Source organism: Mastomys coucha, unplaced genomic scaffold (assembly GCF_008632895.1).
Source record: "Mastomys coucha isolate ucsf_1 unplaced genomic scaffold, UCSF_Mcou_1 pScaffold15, whole genome shotgun sequence".
Taxonomy (NCBI): Eukaryota; Metazoa; Chordata; class Mammalia; order Rodentia; family Muridae; genus Mastomys; species Mastomys coucha.
The window spans coordinates 56,490,010-56,510,377 of NW_022196897.1; the positions used below are offsets into that span (position 1 = coordinate 56,490,010).

Sequence of the window (20,368 nt, forward strand, 5' to 3'; positions counted from 1 at the left end):
GAAAACTGTGTGTGTGTGGGAGCAGTGTGAGGACGGAAAACTGTGTGTGTGTGGGAGGGAGCAGTGTGAGGACAGGAAACTGTGTGAGTGTGGGAGCAGTGTGAGAACAGAAAACTGTGTGTGAGTGGGAGCAGTGTGAGGACGGAAAACTGTGTGTGTGTGTGGGAGCAGTGTGAGGACAGGAAACTGTGGGGGGGGGGAGCAGTGTGAGGACAGGAAACTAACTATATGTGTGGCTTGGTTAGTTTGTTTTACTCTCTTGAATAGCAGAGGCATACTTAATGAAAGTGTAAGAAGAGTAATGTAGACCAACATCTTTGATTAAAACCAGCAACACACACAGTTGTAGGGGGTAATGTGTGCCTCTAATCTCAGCAGAGGAAACCAGGAAACTGAGGCAGGAAGATCATGAGTTCAACACACGGAGCCTGGGCTCCACGGTGAGACTGTGGGAGGACAGGAAGTGCAGGAGCAGGAAGAAGAAAACACAGGAACAGAAAGCCTGGTCCGAAGATACAGAACTACTGGCATGTTAACAAGTAATTGTTAGAATGTTTAGGAGCCATGCAATTTGAATGTTCAGACAGTCATGAAAGGAATTAAGTAGGGGATCCATTTTCTAAGATTAAGAAATACAGAAAGGTAATCAGGTAACATATGTGGCTGTTCTTAAGACATTCAAAGAAACATAAAAAACAATCTTGTCACTTAAGATGGTTCTGAAAAAGAAATTGTTGCTTTGCATCCATAAACAGCTTGGCAGAGGGGAGGTGTAATCATTTGTGTATGCTGAGTCCAGGGAATGGCGCTATTAAGAGGTGTGGCCTTGTTGGAGTAGGTATGTCATTGTGGGCATGGGCTTTAAGACCCTCCTCCTAGTTTCCTGGAAGCCAGTCTTCTCCTAGCTCCCTTGGGAACAAGAGGTGGAACTCTCAGCTCCTCTAGCCCCATGCCTGCCTAGATGCTGCCATGCTCCCACCTTGATGATAATGGACTGAACCCATTGAACCTGTAAGTCAGTCCCAATTAAATGTCCTTATAAGAGTTGCCTTGGTCATGGTGTCTGTTCACAGCAGTAAAACCCTAAGACAAAAGGGGAAGCGTGTGCTGGAGAAATGACTTAGCAATTAAGAGCAGTGGCAGCTCTTCCAGAGGTTCCAGGTTTGGTTCCCAGCACCCACATAACAGCTCATAACCATCTGCAACTCAGTTCCACATGATACTACCTTCTTCTGGCTTTTGTGGGCATCAGGCACACACATGATGCACAGATATACATGAAGGCAAAACGTGTGTGTGTGTGTGTATGTGTGTACAGACTAATAAAATAAGTGTAAACAAATACCTTTAAAAAATATCTTGTGTGTAACTAACTGATGGTCATATTATCTTCAGTATAAAAGTAAACGTTGGTTTTCAGCAACCAGCAAATCCTGGGCAACTAGGCCTCTAGCTTCTGCAGACCAGAGAGCACCCTGTAACCAATGGTCTCAAAGATCAGCACAGGGGCCAAGCTTCAGCTCTAGTATGTCCAGGGTCTCCTGAGGGATTAGACCCTTGGGTTTATGGTCTCTGAGGTAATTAAGGTTGCAGAACCCTGACTTCTGAGGTTCCAGCAGTCACTGCAGGACCCTAAGTCTCTGTTGCCATGGTCCCTGAGGTTGTTTGGTCCTGTAACTATAACCACATGCCAATATAGTAGATAAGCTTCACTGGGTTTGAAGTTTGGTCCAGAATCCAAGGTATGATCAAGATTTGACTCCAACTAGTCACCTTGGTGCTTAGTGTGCAGACCTATCTTTGTTCCTGTGGTCACATAGCCAAGACAGGCTCACTTCAGCAATTCATTCAATATTCAACACCAGCTCACTCGCTGAACTTTGAGATATGAGTCACAAAAAGCAGAAAATCCTAATAGGCTCAGATTAGAAGGAAGTAAAAAAAAATCCACTTAATAGATGTATAAAACATGATAAAGCAACACACAGACAAAGTTGACACAGGTACTATGCATGTCCCATCGCCTACCAACTAACCAACTATCTAACCAACTAGCTGTCTGTACCTGTAGTTTTGCTTCCTTGCTTTAAGCCCCAGGTGAACTGGGCTACCAGCTCTGCCCAGGTTCCCTTGGATCCACTGATTCCATCCGCCCCCCCCCACATACACACACACTTAATTTTCAACCTGCCTTTATGGTTCAATTGCTGGGGTTCCTAATGTCCCGTGGCTAGCGTGCCCTTCCTAATACTCTTAGCTCAGCACCCTAAATCATCCCTCAACTTTAGTTGCTTAGTTACCTTCTCCTTGTTCAGCAACCCAAAAGTGCCTTCAGCTTTAGTTGCATTTCTAATCTCCAACCTGGGGATACAGCCTATGATGGCTCTGCCAGAGATCTCACATGGCTGGCCACCTTTTCTCCCTCCAAAGCAAGTCAAAAATCCTCCTCTCTTCCCTGCATCTGTTAGTTTTCATACAGGGACCCAGCAGTCCCACCTATTCCTCACAACTCATTGGCTACTAGCATCTTTACTGATGGATCAAGAACCAATTGGGAGTAGGACCTAAACATCAGAGCCACCCTATGAGGGAGTCAAAACTTAATGAGAGCTGAAATGTCTGAGAAATAATTTAGTTTTAAGTTCAAAAGAATTAACGACCCTACAGAAGAGTCAAAAAGATATATGAATTATAGAAATCTACCTAAGACCTTGACAAGACAGTCCGAAAGTCAACATAACAGTAAATCAGTAGATAAAGTTCAAAATGTAGAATTAAAATTTGGCAAGGAGGTTGAAACATTGAAAAAAAAACAAGCAAACAGAAATTCTTAAGATGAAGGATGAGCAATTAAACAAAAACCACACAGGCTAGGCTGGAGAGATGGCTCAGCAGTTAAGAGCACTAACCGCACTTCCTAAGGTCCTGAGTTCAAATCCCAGCAACCACATGGTGGCTCACAACCACCGTAATGAGATCTGATGCCCTCTTCTGGTGCGTCTGAAGTCAGCTACAGTGTACTTATGTACAATAATAAATAAATCTTAAAAAAAAAAATCCACACAGACACCATTATTAACAGACAAGTACATACATATATGGAGAGAAACTAATTTCAGGGTTGGAGGACAAAGGTGAGACAATAATCCAACAAAAACATATTCAGGAAAAAAATTACTAAGCACAAATAATATTTCCCAAATGTCTGGTATATGTTCAAGAGGCCACACATGAGAATTCATGATGTAAAAGAAGGGACAGAGTTGAGAATGGAATAGACAGACTACTTAATAAAATCATAGCAGAAAACTTTCCAAACTTAGAGAAAGAAGTAGGTATCCAAACAGAAGGCATACGGAGCTCCACAAAGACACGAACAGAGAAAAAGCTCTCCATGGCATGCTATAGTCAGGATGCCAAAAACGCAGAGTAGAGAAATACTCCTAAAACCCATGAGGAGACACCAACTCACACACAAAGGCACCTGGGTTACTCCAGACTCTCCATCAGAAATGACAAGAGCCAGACAAAGACAATTGAGGCAATTCATGATGACAAGCCAGCACTGCAGAAAGTTCTCAGTGAATATTTCACAGGAGAAAGATGAAAGAAGCCGGGCAGTGGTGGCACACACCTTTAATCCGAGCTCTTGGGAGGCAGAGGCAGGCAGATTTCTGAGTTCGAGGCCAGCCTGGTCTACAGAGTGAGTTCCAGGACAGCCAGGGCTATACAGAGAAACCCTGTCTCAAAAAACCAAAACCAAAAGAGAGAGAGAGTGAGAATGAGTGAGTGAGAGAGAGAGAGAGAGAGAGAGAGAGAGAGAGAGAAGAAAAGGATTTCTTAGGGGCTGGAGAGATGGCTCAGCGGTTAAGAGCACCGTCTTCTGCTCTTCCAGAGGTCCTGAGTTCAATTCGCAGAAACCATATGGTGGCTCACAACCATCTGTAATGAGATCTGACACCCTCTTCTGGTGTGACTGAAGACAGCTACAGTGTTACTCACATGCATAAAATAGATAAATCTTTAAAAAAAAAAAAAAAAAGGAAGAAAAACTAGGCCTGGGAAAGAAACACCCACGCCCAGCAAACTCTTATTTAGTATGGGAGAAAGGAAAATACCAATACTTTAGCAAAGCACAATATCACTTAACAAATTCATGCAAAATAACAAACCCCTTTCTGTGATGAATACTTAAGTGTAAACAGCCTCCACTCACTAAAAATATTTAAATTGGATTTTAAAAACAAACAAACAAGCAAACAAAGGAAAAAAACCAAGAACCACTGGGTGGTTGGTGGTGGTGCATGTCTTTAATCTAGCACTCAGGAGAGAGAGGCAGGAGGATCTCTGTGAATTTGAAACCAGCCTGGTTTACAGTTACTTCCAGGATAGCCAAGGCAACTCAAAAAACAAACAAACAAACAAAAAAAACCTGTCTCAAACAAAACAAAACAATATGCCCCCCCCCCAAAAAAAACAAAATCAAGAATTGTATATGGCCTCCAAAAAACACACTTAGCTAGAAAAAAATACCTCAAAACTTAATATCAAAGGATAGAAAACAAATTACCAAATAAACAAAATGTAGACAAACCAGCATAGCCATCATTCTATCAGCCTGGGTAAGCTTTACACCAAAACTAATCAGAAGGGGGTGGAGAGATGGCTCAGAGGTTAAGAGCACTGGCTGTCCTTCCAGAGGTCCTGAGCTCAACTCCCAGTAACCATATGATGGCTCACAGCCATCTATTATGAGATCTGGAACCTTCTTCTGGCTATGCAGGCATACATGCAGACAGAACATTTTATACATAGTAAATAGTTTTTTTAAAAAAATTGTTTTAAAAAATAATTAGAAGAGATAAAGGGAGACACTATTATTAATAAAAGAAATAATTCATCAATAAGATATAAGGGGTTGGAGAGATGGCTCAGCGGTTAAGGCACTGACTGTTCTTCCAGAGGACCTAGGTTCAAATCCCAGCACCCAAATGGCAGCTAACAACTTTAACTCCAAGATCTGATGCCCTCACGTAGATATACATGCAGGCAAAACACCAATGTACATAAAATAAATATAAATACATTTTTAAAAATATACTATCTTTAAAAATAGAAGATATAACAAGTATAAATTTTTGTGTACCAAATATTGGAACCTCTAACTTCATATTAAAAACCACATAGGTCTTGACACAATAATAGTGGGACCTTCAATACTTCACTCTCATACTTAGGTAGTTCTTCCACACGTTCAAGTAAAGAAGTTTCAGAGCTGAGGTCTATTGTGCATGGATTAATAGACTATATGGAGAATATTCTACCCAACAGAAAGGAGTCCACACTTGTCTCAGCACATGGGACTTTGTCCAAAGTCTACATCAGTGGACACAAGCCAAGTTCCAACAAACGCATAAAAAAATTGAGACAATTTCTTATCAGATAGATCATAAGACGTTAAACCTAGAAATAAACAATAAACTATAGAAACCACAAAAATACTTGGAAACTAAGCAACACATGTTTGAATGAACAGTAGGTCATCCAAGAAATCTGAGAGGAAATTTAAAAATTCCTAGAGATAACTAATAACCTTTGGGAGGCAGCAAAGGGAGTCATAAGAAGAAAGTTTATAGCAACAGGTGCTCATGTGTTAAAAGAAAATCTGAGAACTATCAAATAAATACTTTAATGATGCACCTCAAGTTCTTAAAAAACAAGTATCCAGGGCTGGAGAGATGGCTCAGCAGTTAAGAGCATGACTGCTCTTCCGAAGGTCCTGAGTTCAAATCCCAGCAACCACATGGTGGCTCACAACCATCCATAACGAGATCTGATGCCCTCTTCTGGTATGTCAGAAGACAACTAAAGTGTACTTACATATAATAAATAAATATTTTTTTAAAAAAGTATCCAGTCCCAAACACAGTAGATGGCAAGAATTAATAAAGAGTAGCAAATAAATTAATGAAATACAGATTTAAAGACTAATTAATACACAAAATCAACCAAACAGTTAGTTCCTTGAAAACATTACGCAAATTGACAGACCTTAGAAGGGAGTGATCAAATTAATAGAACTAGAGATAAAGGGTGTCATTACAACTGTTTTCAATGAAATACAGAACATCATTAGAAATTAATATGAAATTATATACTCTGGAAAACTAGATAAGCCAGAAGAAACTCTAAATGCATATCATTTACCAAAATAAAACCCTGAAGATATAACTTAAATAGACCAATAATAAACAATGAGATTAAAGGTGTTATTAAAAGCATTCCCTCAAAGAAAAGTTTACAACCAGCTGGATTCACTGCTGAATTCTATCAACTTTTCAATGATGACCTCAGACCAATTCATCTTATTTCATAAAATAGAAAGTGAAGAAACACTATCACATTCTTTTTTGAAGCCAATATTATACTGATACCAAAACAAAGTAAAGACACTATAAAAGGAAGAAAGAAAGAAAAGGAAGGAAGGAAGGAAGGAAAGAAGGAAAGAAGAAAAGAATATAACTAAAGACTAATTTCTTTGATGAACAGAGATGCAAAAGTTCTCAGTAAAATACTTACAACCCAAACCCAGTAACATATTAAGAAAATTATACATTATGACCAAATGGGCTTCATGCCAGAAAAGCAAAGTTAGTTTAACAGAGAAAGAAACTGGGGAAAATGTCCCATTCAAAATAACTCCAAAAACAAGTATTTACGAATATATCTAGCTAAAGAAATGACAAACATCTACAACAAAAGCTTTGTGACACTGAAAAAGGAAATCACAAAAGATACTAGGCAACGGAAAAACATTCTATGTTCTTGGATTGGTATAATTAATATTGTGAAAATAGCTATGCTGCAAAAATAAACTAATAGTTCTAATTTAATAGCTATCAGAATTCCAATGTCACATTTCATAGGGTTTTTTCATATTAAAAAAAAAAAACAAAATATTTTTTTTCAATATGGCCACAAATGACCAAGAATCGGTAAAGCAATCCTAAGGATCAAGAGCACTAGAGATAATATAATACCCAGCCTTTAATTGTACTCAGAGTTATAGTGGCAGAGCCTGGTGCAGGCATAAAAGTGGACAGGTAGATCAATGGAAGAGAATAAAAGACCTAGAGATAAATGACAAAGCTGTGCCCACCTAGGTTGTGACAAAGGAAGCAAAAGCATACAGTTGGAAAAGCATACAGTTGGAAAAGCATACAGTTGGAAAAGCATACAGTTGGAAAAGCATACAGTTGGAAAAGCATACAGTTGGAAAAGCAGTCCACTCACAGACAATGGCAGCAACAGCACGGCTCTACTACAGGAAAGGTAACTACGTTCTTATCGTTCACTGGTACAACAACTCAAAGGGATCAAAGACCTTAACTGAAAGCCCAAAACACTAAATTCCTAGGAAAAAAAAATATAGGGAATACTCTTCAATATACTGAGGAAGGCAAGAGATTATAGAATAGAATACCAATACCACAGGAACTAACCCCAGAATCAATAGGTGGACTATCTGAAAATAAAAAGTTGTAGCGCAAAGAAAACAAGCAGCAGAATTAACAGACAGACCCCAAAATGGGAGAAAATGCCCATTAGCACAACTCAGACAAAGGGCTAACATCCAGAATTTACAAATGGCAGCTTAAACAAGGAAACAGGAATGCCTAGTCAACAAAGGCAAATGAACTGAACAGATACTTTTCAAAAAAAGAAAAAGAAACATAAATGGACATAACTGTTTTTAAAAAGTGTAAAATATCCCTAGCTAGCAGGGAAATGCAAATTAAAATAACTTTGAGATGCCACCTTGCCCCAGTCAGAATGGCCAGCATCAGTAAATCCGCTAACAGATGTTGGAGAGGATGTGGAGAGAAAGGAAGCCTTAGGCACTGCTGGGGGTTGGGGGAGACAGTCACTGTGGGAACCTGCTTGGAGACTTCTCAAGAGTTAAAAATTGAATGACCATATGACTCAGCTATTTCATCCCAGGGCAAATATTCAGAAAATTCCATAGAAATATTTATATCTCCATGCTCATAGCTGCTTTATTCACTATAACAAAAAAGTTGAAATCAACCCTAGTTTTTCATACTTCAACAGATAATGAAAATATGTTGTATATATTCTAAAGAAAACTGTAATCTGAATATGTGCAAGAAACTGGACAGACTTAAAATGTATAACTTTAAGTGAGGTCACACAATCTCAGAAAGGAAAAAACAGTTCTCCTCATGCAGAACCTAGCCAGTAACATATGTGCATGTAGGGGCTGGTGAGATGGCTCAGCGGGTAAGAGCACCGTTTGCTCTTCTGAAGGTCGTGAGTTCAAGTCCCAGCAACCACATGGTGGCTCACAACCACCCATAATGAAATCGGATGCCCTCTTCTGGTGCGTCTGAAGACAGCTACAGTGTACTCATTTATAATAATAAATAAATCTTAAAAAAAAAGAAAAACAAAAAACCATATGTGCATGCAGCTACAGTAACAAGTGTACAGGTGGCTACAGTGTACCATGCAGGAGAGAGGACAGGAAAAGTAAACATTAGGAAGGAGGACAGACTGCATGCTGGTAATGAGCACGAGTGTGAAAGGAAAGAGAGCCAAGCGTGTGTCTAGGTCTGACTGTCGTGGATTCCAAGTTTTGGTGAAAGACCAGAGCATGCAGATACACTCAATAGTCAAAGTGGAGAGCCCAGTGAGACGCCCCACACCTTCTCTTCTAATGACCTTTCCAATTGTATAGGTTTGTCCAGGTAAATAGACTTTTCTGGGTCTAGTTCTTTCCAGTGGAGGACTGACTGACTGACTGACTGACTGATTTATTGATTTGGTTTTGGACACAGGGTTTCTCTGTGTAGCCCTGGCTGTCCTGGAACTCACTCTGTAGACCAGGCTGGCCTTGAACACAGAGGTCGGACTGCCTCTGCCTCCCAAGTGCTGGGATTAAAGGTGTGCATCACCACACCTAGCTGGTGTTCAATGATTATTATTTTTTGGCAAGAATTTTTTAATCATAAAGTTTATAAACAAAAAAGTTTAAAAGTAAGTATTTGTTTCAAAAATATAAGAAGACAATTTACATACTATTTTTGAAATCTGTTTGTTTTTTGAGAGGAAAAGAGGAAGTAGCCATAGCAGGAAAGTCACAAATCTATGCTCTGTAACTGAACTCTTTACCACAGAGGCTCTATAATCTGCGATTGCTTTCAACTCTGCTTGATTTTTTTCACGCTTTTCTTTTTCTCTTTTCTCCAGTTCAGTGTCAGCTTCAGAAATATCTCTAGCAATAATCAAATCTTCATTATCAAGTTTCTCTTTTATTAGTTTACTTAGGAAATTATTTATTCTTTCTCTCCGTTCTTCCATTAGCCTGTAACAGAACAACCACATTTGCCAAATCACCCTGAGCAGCTCTATAACGGAGTTATAATACTTTCATTAAAAAATCTGAAATAATTTAAGATTATCTAAAAAGAGATCTGTTGTTCCCTTTATATATAGTTATATCAAGTAGAAATTAATTTGCTATATACTTAAAAATTTAATTCTTGAGATAAATAAGGAAATTAATTCATAACTACAAAGTAGTGTGTATACTAAAAATTTCCAAGTGAGCAATATGTACAATATAATCACATGTATACTTGTTTAAGAAAAGGTGTTAAAACTCTGCACAACACTAGAAGACATTATTCATGTGTGTGGTGGACACCTGCATGTGCTCATGAGTATATGGGTGGATGCAAGTGAAGACCAGAAGCTGATGTTGCCATTCTTCCTCTATAGGTCCCAGCATTTTTATTTTTTTTTAATCAGGTAAGTACTATACACATTTTATTACATGACTATTTAAGCTTAACTTGATACTTTAAAGTCTTTGTTTCAGGTGCCAATATCAAGATAATTTCCAGTCATAAGATATTTATGCAATCTGAAAATAAATGCTGTCTGTATTCATGTCAAATTAGAATATGTCACATTTTCCACAAAAGACTGGCTGTTCTCAGTAGTGGTTAAAGAATGTCCTTACATTAAACAAAACATTATACAAGAACCACAGTAGAATATGACCATTCTAGTTAAAGAGGGCTGGAGAGATGGCTCAATGGTTAAGAGGACATGTTGCTCTTACACAAGGCCTGGGTTCAGTTCCTAGCACCCATGACTCACAGTCATCCATAACTTAAGTTCTAGATTAAAGCACTCTTCTTGTGGGCACCAGACATGGGCATTGTAATATACATAAACCTGCAAAAAACCCGCAAAAATAGCTGAGCAGTGGTGGCACACATCTTTAATCCCAGCACTTGGGAGGCAGGGGCAGGCTGATTTCTGAGTTCAAGGCCAGCCTGGTCTACAGAGTGAGTTCCAGGACAGCCAGGGCCATACAGAGAAACCCTGTCTCAAAAAACAAAACAAACAAAAACTGCAAAAATAAATCTAAAAATTATTCTTTTAATTCTAGTTAAAACAAAATAGAATTATAAATTAACTTGTGGGCTCAATCTTTCGGCCTTAGTCTGGGCAGTACATTTTCTTGTTTTGGTTTTTGAATGCTAGCCTTAAACTCAAGAGATCCACTTGCCTCTGCCTCCAGAGTACTAGGAGTAAAGGCATGTACTACCACACCAGAATAGTACCAAGAATTTATATGTATATACATATATATGTGTCTGTATGCATACATATTTGTATTTATTTTTATTTTATATTCATTGGTGTTTTGCCTGCATGTACCTCTGTAGGTATCTGAAGCCTGGGAACTGGAGTTACAGACATATGTGAGCTGCCATGTGGGTGCTGAGAACTGAACCTATGTCCCCTGGAAAAGCAGCTTTTAATTGCTGAGCCATCTCTCCAGGCCCAGTTCTAAGAATTTTTAATCAAACATGAATCTACATTTTAATATTATACAAATATCCTCAATTACTCAACAATGTTTATAAGACAAAATTTAATGAAAATTGGTCAGTGGGTATATATAATCCATGTTCTAGCCATATGCAACTGTTACAGAAATGTAAACCAGTGGATGGTGAAGAAAATGTTACATATTGTCATCATCTGATTCATCTTCTTCCTTCAAAGATTCCTTGGCACATTTCTCTGCTTCCTCTCTATGTCTTTGGGAACAATTTCATATCTTCCTTTAGTTAATTCACCAACCCAGCTGAGCTCTAGTTCAAAAGCTTTATCCTTAACCTCATCGTGTACTATATAAATTATTTTTGCAACTTCTTTAACTACATCACGGCAAGTCATTTCCTTCATCTGAAGCTTTTCTATTTCTGTCTTTGCAGTTTGCCTGGCTTTGCCAATGGCACAGCCCCAGTAACCATATGAAACACCTGATGGGTCAATCATATAGAGCTGTGCACCATCATTCACACTGTAAGACCCCAACATGAAACTGCAGCCAAAAGGTCTGACACCACTGTAGAGTGTGTAAGCGTGCACATACATGGCCACTCTGTCTGCAAGATGTTTTAGAGGAATGTTATAGACAAAGTTAGACCTAAAGTTAGATGCTTCTTCTCTTGCTATGTCTGCTAATGAAAGAGCATCTGCCAATAAACCTGCGACTGCCATACCAATATGTCCATCAATATTAAAAAGACGTTTATTGGAGCCTTCTTTATAAAGTTTAGAAAGGACTAGTTTTTCTACCCAAAACACAACACCATCTTTACATCTGATCCCAGCTGTATTACTGTTTCCCACAGCCTTCATGGCATACTCAACTTGGAAAACTCTTCCATCAGGAGAGAATGTAGAGGCTGACAGGTCATACCCAGTGCCAATGGAGTTCATGGTGGTGACCCAGCAGGCTGCAGAACGCTTCCAGGCCTCAAGCACCGCTCCTACACTGCACCTTATTTTTTATTTTTTAAAGACTTATTTATTTATTATATGTAAATACACTGTAGCTGTCTTCAGACATACCAGAAGAGGGCATCAGATCTCATTACAGATGGTTGTGAGCCACCATGTGGTTGCTGGGATTTGAACTCAGGACCTCTGGAAGAGCAGACAGTGCTCTTAACCACTGAGCCATCTCTCCAGCCCGCACATTTTTATTTTTTGAGACAGGGCTTCTCTATGTAGCCTTGGCTAGCCTGGAACTGCTGTGTAAACCAGGCTGTCCTCAAATTTACAGAGATTATCTCATCTCTGTTTCCCAAGTGCTGGGATTAAAAACATGCACCATCATGCTAGCTTTGCGAAGGGGGTTGTTACACCACCATATGCAGCATCTGTGCGAATCAAGGATCCGTTTGTGCAGCCCAAAATATATTTTGTAATATTTTGTCGGACTGTTCTGCTTGTGCTAATACTGAGACTTACGCTATGAAAATCCTTTCTTTAAAATAAAACCTTGGAGAGAACTAAGTTATCAAAATACTAAATAATTCGTTCTCTCACTACATCCCATCTGGAACCAAATCATAGATGTGTTGATTTCATCAGTTTATATGTCTCTGTCCCTCTGAGGTTAGGACTGCATGAATTCTCTCTCTAGTCCAGGGCCAAGTATGTGTCTGGAACATCATACATGATAAGCACATCTTATTAAAGCAATGAGAGAAGAAGACTAAACAGAAATATTTTAATTAGTTATGGCAGGTTCACTAATTTATTAAGTGAGTTTGTGAAATCTTGTATGAGAAATCATGAAAAAGATAGCATTCATGGGTGAAAAGAAAGTAGACTCTGAAGTGGAAAAGAGGTGGTATGTATATGTATATATGTATACACATATGCATATGTATAGATGGCAGATGGAGGTCCAGGCCATGAGAATGCTAGAGAGCCATGCAGAAGGCTTTGTAGAAAAGGTGATGCTTCACTTAATATTTCAGAACACTCTTCCAAACACATCTATAGATGGAACACTTAACTATTTGCATATATTATCCTTGGTACTGAGAGCTTAACAGTAAAAACATGTTAAAGACTTCCACCCTTGTGTAAGTCTTTTCAGTGCTTTAGCAAGATGCCTAGTTTAAGAACTTAAAAGGAGGGAGAGGTGTTGTTTATCTGAGCTCATATTTTTAGAGGTGTCAGTTGATCATGGAGGGGAGAGAATGGCAGAACACGACTGGAAAATGGCAGCCAGGAAGAAGGATAAAGAAAGAGCAGGGGAACGGGGCAGTGGTGATGCATGCCTTTAATCCCAGCACTTGGGAGGCAGAGGCAGGCAGATTTCTGAGTTCAAGGCCAGCCTGGTCTACAGAGTGAGTTCCAGGACAGCCAGGGCTACACAGAGAAACCCTGTCTCAGGGAAAAAAAAAAAGAAAGAAAGAAAGAAAGAAAGAAAGAAAGAAAGAAAGAAAGAAAGAAAGAAAGAAAGAAAGAAAGAGCAGGGGTGTGTGGAGAGAGAGCACTTGTTGCTGTTCCAGAGGATCCAGGCTGGATTCCCAGTACCCATGGCCAGCTTATAGCCATCCCTAACTGCAGTCCCAGGGGAGCTAATGCCCTCTTCTGATCTCTGCTGGCACCAGGTACATAAGTGGTGCACAGACTTACATGGAAGCAAAACACTTATACATAAAATTAATAAATCTAATTTTAAAAATTAAAAAAAAAAAAAAGAAAAAGGATGTGTCCCCAAGGGTGTATTTCACTAACACACTTCTTTCAGTTAGGCTCCACTTGTTCACACCCCTCAAGAACCACCGTTTCCTGACAGATGAGGTCATCAGCTCTCTCCAGCATGCATGCCCACCCCGCTGTATTGCTTTGCTATAGTTCCAAAAACAACAATTCCAACTGATTATGAACTGAAAGCCTCCAAATCTGTGAGTCGAAATAAGACGCCTCTCATTTCAGGCTGAGGAACCAGGTGTTTCCTGTGACGCTGGAATGCTGACTACTGAAGTGAGATTTTTCTGTGTTTTACTTTTCATTTTTGGGATTTACTCTAGAAGATGCAACTTTTAATTGAGATACTCTTGAAAATCTTCCATGGGAAGGGGATACTTACTAAAGATCTAGGAGTTCAGGTCACAGTGACACCTTTAACCACAGTACTTGGTAGGCAGAGGCAAGTGGATCTCTATATGTTTGAGGACAACCTGCTCTACATAGAGAGTTCCAGAATAGCCAGGGTTTTATAGAAGGCCTTGTTTCAAAAAATAAAAATAAAAATAAACACCTACGACGGTGATGTTCCACCTACACTGGAGCACCTCTGTTGTGGCATTTCCAGAGAGGATTGTTTGAGAGGGAAAGGCCCATTCTGAATATGGGCTGGGGTCTTGGACTGAATAAGGAGAGGAAAAGAGAAAATGAACTGAGCCCGTGCACAAGCATTCATCTTGTTCTGCTTTCTGGTCCATGTTGATCTGAATAGTCTCATGCTTCTGCTTCCACAACCACGAGAAGCTCTGGCCACCATGCCTTTCCACCATGCAGGGCTATGTATACTCTTAAACTGTGAGCCTAGATAAACTCTACCTTCATTAAGTTGTTTCTTGTCAGGTACTCAGCTACAGCCATGAGAAAAGGAAATGTACAGGCCAGTGACTCACAGAGCTTCTCCAGCTCAGTGCTCCCTCTCCACAGCATACCAGTATTTTCAACCATCTACCAGAGTGTTCTGGAATGCTCTGTGGTACACCTCAACTCTCATGCCACAAACAGAAACTATCAGGTCACTAAATGTTATCTATGAGACTTTAAGTCCCAAAGCCAACTATCATAGTGTAATTTCTGAGTCAACTGGAAAGCCGTCTCAGATAGTACTTTGGTGACTATATTATGTTAAAGTCCTACCTGTGGGGCTAGACATATGGCTCAGCAGCTAAGAACACTCATTGCTCTTACAGAAGACCCAGGTTAGATTTCAGCACCCTCGTGATGGCTTACAACAACCCACAACTTCAGTTCTAAGGAATGCAGCGGGCTCACACAGATGTGGTACACATATCTACACGCAGGCAAAACATTCATATTCATAAGGTAAATAAATCTGAAAGTAGTTTTCAATCATACCTGTTTGTTTCAGCTTCTTTGTCCATCCTCATTTGTAAAAGACGTTTTTTGGCTTTGATAAACTTTCTAACCTTTTCGTCTTCCTCCTCTTGCTGCTGCTGTTCTACCGCTCGGATGATGTTTTTATCATGCATATTGTCCTTAAAGAAATAAGAATGTATTGTCACTGAAATGTCTTTCAAGATGTCTACCAAAAGCCTGTCAAGTGGTCATGGCTTCTCACCCAGTTATTTCTCTTCTAAAAATGTATCTCAAAGTAATAATCAATAATCCAGTTAATAAATGTTCATGTTAAGGTTTATTTACATTAATAACAAAAATATTGAAAATAGTCTACAAGTATTCAATAATACTTGAAATGATTAAGTAAACTGTAATCTCAGTGATGTGAGATTTTAGAACACATCTTTTTAAAATAACAGAAATTACTGACTTCCCAAACACCATTCATTGCAAAGATGCTCAAGGACATATTTCATCAAGAGGAGAGTAAATAAGAAACAGAAGACATCAGAGTCAGGAGTAAGAGGTGCAGTCCTAGAGAGTGACCAGGCAAGCCCCAGGATGACAGCTGGGCAGTGGGCAGGCCTAGCAAACAATCAGTCCCAAAGGAGAGGGCATGGAGGGATCTCCATAGATAAGTTCTAAGAAAAACAACATAGGTAATTGCTTATTATTCATTCAAATATTGAAAATTATCATCAATATATATTTGGCAGAATTTACTGAATATATGGAGAAGCCAAGTGATCAAAATAAAAATTTTAAAAGGTCAAAATAAAGTCACAAATGAAAATCAAGGTAGAAAAGTAATCATTTGTAATACTAGGCATAGTGATACATAGTTGTGATCTATGTGGCTGGGTGGGGGCAGTAAGGCAGGAGAATCACAAATTTGAGGTCAGTCAGGATTGCATAGGGAGACCCTGTCTTAAAACAAAAGGAAAATGAACATTCACGTAATGAAAGAGCCATGGCGCAGAGCTTGGGTCTGCAGAGGCGATTATTTACACAGTCCTGGTCCAGACGTCAGTGTGATGCTGTGGAAAGAGTAAGGAAATGAGAAGTGTACTACACGGGGAGAGAGCCAGACCCTCCACAGCCTGGACAAAGGGCAGATAATGGCTGAAACTAATTAACAATTACGTTGATAGCATTTGGAGGCTAATTATAAAAACTATATGCAGGGGACTGGCAAGATGGCTCAAGGAGGCCAGGTGGTTGAGCTTTCCGGTACTGAGGCCCCAGGCCTCATGTGGTAGAAGGAGACTATGGGAAGCCAAGGGGACCAAGCAATGAGAACCTCTGCTTTTCCAAGCTCTCAGTGCTTGATGCTTTAACTCTGCAGCACAAATCCCGGGACTGGAAGGATGACTCAGGGGTTAAAAGCACTGGCTGTTCTTACAGAGGATCCAGGTTCAGTTCCCAGCACCCACGTGGAGGTTCACAACCATCTGTAACTCCAGTTCCAATGGATCTAGCACCCTCTTTCTGGCCTCTGCAAGCACAACACACATGTGGCACACAGGCAAAACACCCGTACCCATCAATTTAAAATACAATTTTTAAAAATGTTAGAGACAAATAAAAATCATGAAATCAAATAAATTATGACATCCCTAAGTTATCACAGCAGAAATTATACATAAATAACCCCATCCAGTCCTAACAACTTTTGTTTTAAAGAAATTCATTTCATACAGAAAACTTGTTTTCTTTCCTACATGAGGTCACACCCACACAAAGCCATACCGACTAGGATCAGCCAGAGCATAGATTCTCTCAGGACACACTTTCTGGATGTTTGTCTCCTACCCCCGGCGTATCTTAAGTCAGGCATCTGATTGTGTAACTGCCTGACTGTGGCATTTTCAACTTACAAAAAACAGTTTTCTGCTTGCATCTATCTCTTCCTGTTTCTTGCTTAGGTTTTTCTTCATCTCTATTTCATACAGCAAATTCTGCCGCTTTATCTCCTCGGCATCTTTTTCTTCAGTTTTCTTCCTTGCTTCTTCTTCCTCTTCATGTTCCTTTATTCTAAAGCAAAAATGTAAGTGTAACTGAGAGCAAGGCCAAAAAAAAAAAAAAAAAAAAAAAAAAAAAAAAAAAAAAAAAAAAAAAAAAAAAAAAAAAAAAAAAAAAGGGTCACATCTTAAGGAGATGTACCAGGTGCTATGAAGCTTAAGGAAGACATGAAGTGGCAGTGACGGAAACAATCTGAATGATCCAGGCTGCAGAAGGCACTGCTGAGGCCCTGAGAAGTTGGTTTTGATGGACCGAGCCATGGAGGAGGACTCCAACCTCAGTGAGCCACTCTGGTTGTTATTCCTCCTGTTGCTCCCTGCTAGTTGGCTACTAATCCCTTCTGAGTAGTAAGCTCCAAAGGCTTGCTGACTCTCAAGGCTCCTGGATGAGTTCTTCAGGGATCTCTGGGGGCCAGCCTCACTGCACAGCCTGATCAGGAAGCTTCCTCTCCAGCATCACCTCTTCTATTCACTTCCAACACCCCAGGAGTTCCCAGCAGCAGCAGCTCCTAGCTGACTCTGAATCCCTGGGAACCCTCACCTGGCAGGCACCCCTGAGCACACAAGACTCCTCAGGTCCCATGGTCTGTGTCCTCCTCTAACTGTTTTTCCTTCTGGACAGGTGGCTCAGGAGAAATCAACAATCTAAAGAGACAGCTAAAGAATGAGCTGCTCGTTCATACACATGCAAGGAAGCCAACACTTCCCCTGAAGTCTTTTTTGCATCAGGGAGAGAAAAACTCCCTTCTGCTAGGCAGCAGAGGACCACACAGGGAAGTAGGCCAGGAAATTTGGCACAGACACAAAGTAAAGAATCTTAGAAGTTAGAGTGCTCCCTCTAGGAGGAACTAAAGAAACCAAGAGCTGTGCTGGTTGTGCTGGTCTTTTCAACTTTAGGACAGAATAACAAAATATCTCCATAGTTAAGAGCACTTCTATGTCAGGCCCACAACTCCCTGTAACTTCAGATAACTACAGCTTCTGGTGCCCTCTTCTGGCCTTTATGGGAATATACCATGTGACTTATTCACACAGACACAAACACATACGCACAAACAAATACAGGGTTTGGTTTGTTTGTTTGTTTTCAGATCAACTTGACAGTCAAGATTTACCATCGCCAATACCAAAACATTCTTGTGATGTAGTCAGCTCTATTAGTTAAATGCTGCCCAGTGTATTGGGTTGAAAAGAACCAGGACTCAGGAGGAAGGAGGTGGTATGGATGGCTGATGTCTGCTCGAGAAACCTGAGAGTTGAAAATAAGATACGAATGTTCCTATTTATTTGTTGAATCAGAGGACCTGAAATTTCCATGAACATCCTAAATTTGCATTAAGTCAAATTACCCAAGAAAGGTAGAAATCTCTACTGTCAGGTAATTAAAAAGGTGATTGTTATAAAGCCCACCAGTCAATGATAACATCGCTCCTTTCACTGGCACAGCAGATGCTTCCCTCACTCATGCTCAGAATGCATAATTGCTTTCTGCCCAAGGAATGAATCAGGCAGTGGATGCACAGACGGGTTTGTCTTCAAGATTGGCAAGCACATTCTAAAGCAACTGTGCTGTGCTCTGCATCATGACGGCTGACAGCTCAACCATGTTAAACAAACAAACAATCAAAAGGTCCCAGGTTGTGCTCATCAAGATCTAACTTCTCTCAAGCTCACCCATGCTCTCAATAGTCCTATAAAAGCAATGGAGAGGCTGGGCATGTTAATACATGCCTTTAATTCAGCACACAGAGACCGAGGAAAAAGCAGAGGCAGGAGGATCTCTGTGATTCAAAGTCAGTCTGGTCTACAGAGTTCATGCCAGGTCAGCAAGGCCACCTTGTCTCAAAGATAGATAGATAGATTTTTATCACAACAGGAAAGTTTGGTCCTTATAGACAATCCAGGAAGCATCAGTGCTATACTAATTCCACAGCCATCTTACATTCAGCATGTGCAAAGCCAAATCCATCACCTTCCTCTTTTTAGGTGGATCCTTGTGGTCTCATTTTTGTGAACAGCACCATCTTTGCAGTTGCCTATGCTGGAGGCCTGAGTCCCTCTGTAATCCTCAGCCCCTTATTCAATTTTCTAATAGCTGTTTATTGAAGTCCTACCTCAATGATGAGACAGCCATCAAGGAACTTACATTAGAGTTAGGGACTGCAACTAAACACTGTGATTTGTCATAAAGAAAGCAAGAGATGGCCAGGCAGTGGTGGTGTACACACCTTTAATCCCAGCACTCGGGAGGCAGAGTCAGGTGGATCTCTGTGAATTTGGTCTACAAAATGAGCTCAGGCTACACAAAGGAAAGCCCTATCTTGGAAAACAAAAGCAAAACAAAAAAAGGAAGAGGAGAAGAGAGAGGGGGGTAAGAGAAAGAGGGAGAGAGGAGGGGAGAGATAGAGAGAAAAAACAAGAGAGAGAAAGAAAAGAAACAATGAAAAAGAGTAACAAGGGAGTCATGCAGATCTCTCTAAACTGAGCTGTACACCGAGAGACTCAAGGTCTCTCTGAGATGGTAAGAAGACCACAGATAAAGAACGGGGAAGTAAATTCCGGAGAGAAAAAAACCCAGCAAGTGAGAAGTATTGAAGCCAGGAAGTTCTTAGCAGGTACTCGAGGCCCCGGAATGTAAGGGCATGGGACAGTGTAATGAGGAAATGGACAAGTGGCAGAAGAGAAGCCTGAGATAAGATGAGGTTAGACTCCACAGGGCCACATCCTTTTACTTTAAATGACTGGAAAGCTACTGCAGCACCAAAACTAGCAGAATAATTTGATAGATTTTCATTTTAATGGAATGCCATAGATGATGAATAGCAAAGGAAATAGGGAATTAGAGAGTAGAGAGAGTGGGGTCGATTAAGAGCCGATGCAATAATCCAGGCAATAGATGGGAGCATCCTGGCCTGAGATGGTGGCTTTAAATTCAAGACTTCTTTTGGAGTAAAACAAATTACCATGACTTGCTTATAGATTTGTTGTGGGATATAAAGGAGGAGAGGGGTCAAGGTGGACAGTGGGATTTCTGGTTTGAAGTGGGTGGATATGGGTGCCACTGGGCAGTCCACTGCAGCAGTGGGGAATCCATAATCATCTTTGAGGTACCTATGAGACTGTAATGGAGATCTCTTGGAGGCAGCTGCTTGTGTAAAACTAGAGCTCAAAGGACTGGTTGAGTTCTCTGAGATGGTCACTTTGGCCCTCTCATAAAGGAACTTAACTAGGGGAGACTGCTGCTGAGCCAATAGGATGCAAAAGTAATCAGTTGGAAAAAAAAAAAAATGAGCCAGGTGGTGGTGGCACACGCCTTTAGTTCCAGCACTTAGGAG

At 40.3% G+C, this 20,368-nt stretch overlaps 1 protein-coding gene and 1 pseudogene across 2 annotated transcripts in view; both read right to left on the bottom strand.

The window, feature by feature from the left end:
• Window positions 1-20,368, bottom strand: part of Ccdc173 (coiled-coil domain containing 173) — a 36,631-nt gene that overhangs the window by 4,845 nt on the left and 11,418 nt on the right. For both annotated transcript variants that reach the window (XM_031370535.1, XM_031370536.1), the window contains 3 exons: window positions 16,890-17,046; window positions 15,010-15,149; window positions 9,193-9,385 (listed from right to left, as the gene is read on the bottom strand). In XM_031370535.1, coding sequence (XP_031226395.1) covers window positions 9,193-9,385; window positions 15,010-15,149; window positions 16,890-17,046 — 490 coding nt within the window. The remainder of the gene's footprint in view (window positions 1-9,192; window positions 9,386-15,009; window positions 15,150-16,889; window positions 17,047-20,368) is intronic.
• On the bottom strand, window positions 10,906-11,826 carry LOC116090273 (annotated as a pseudogene).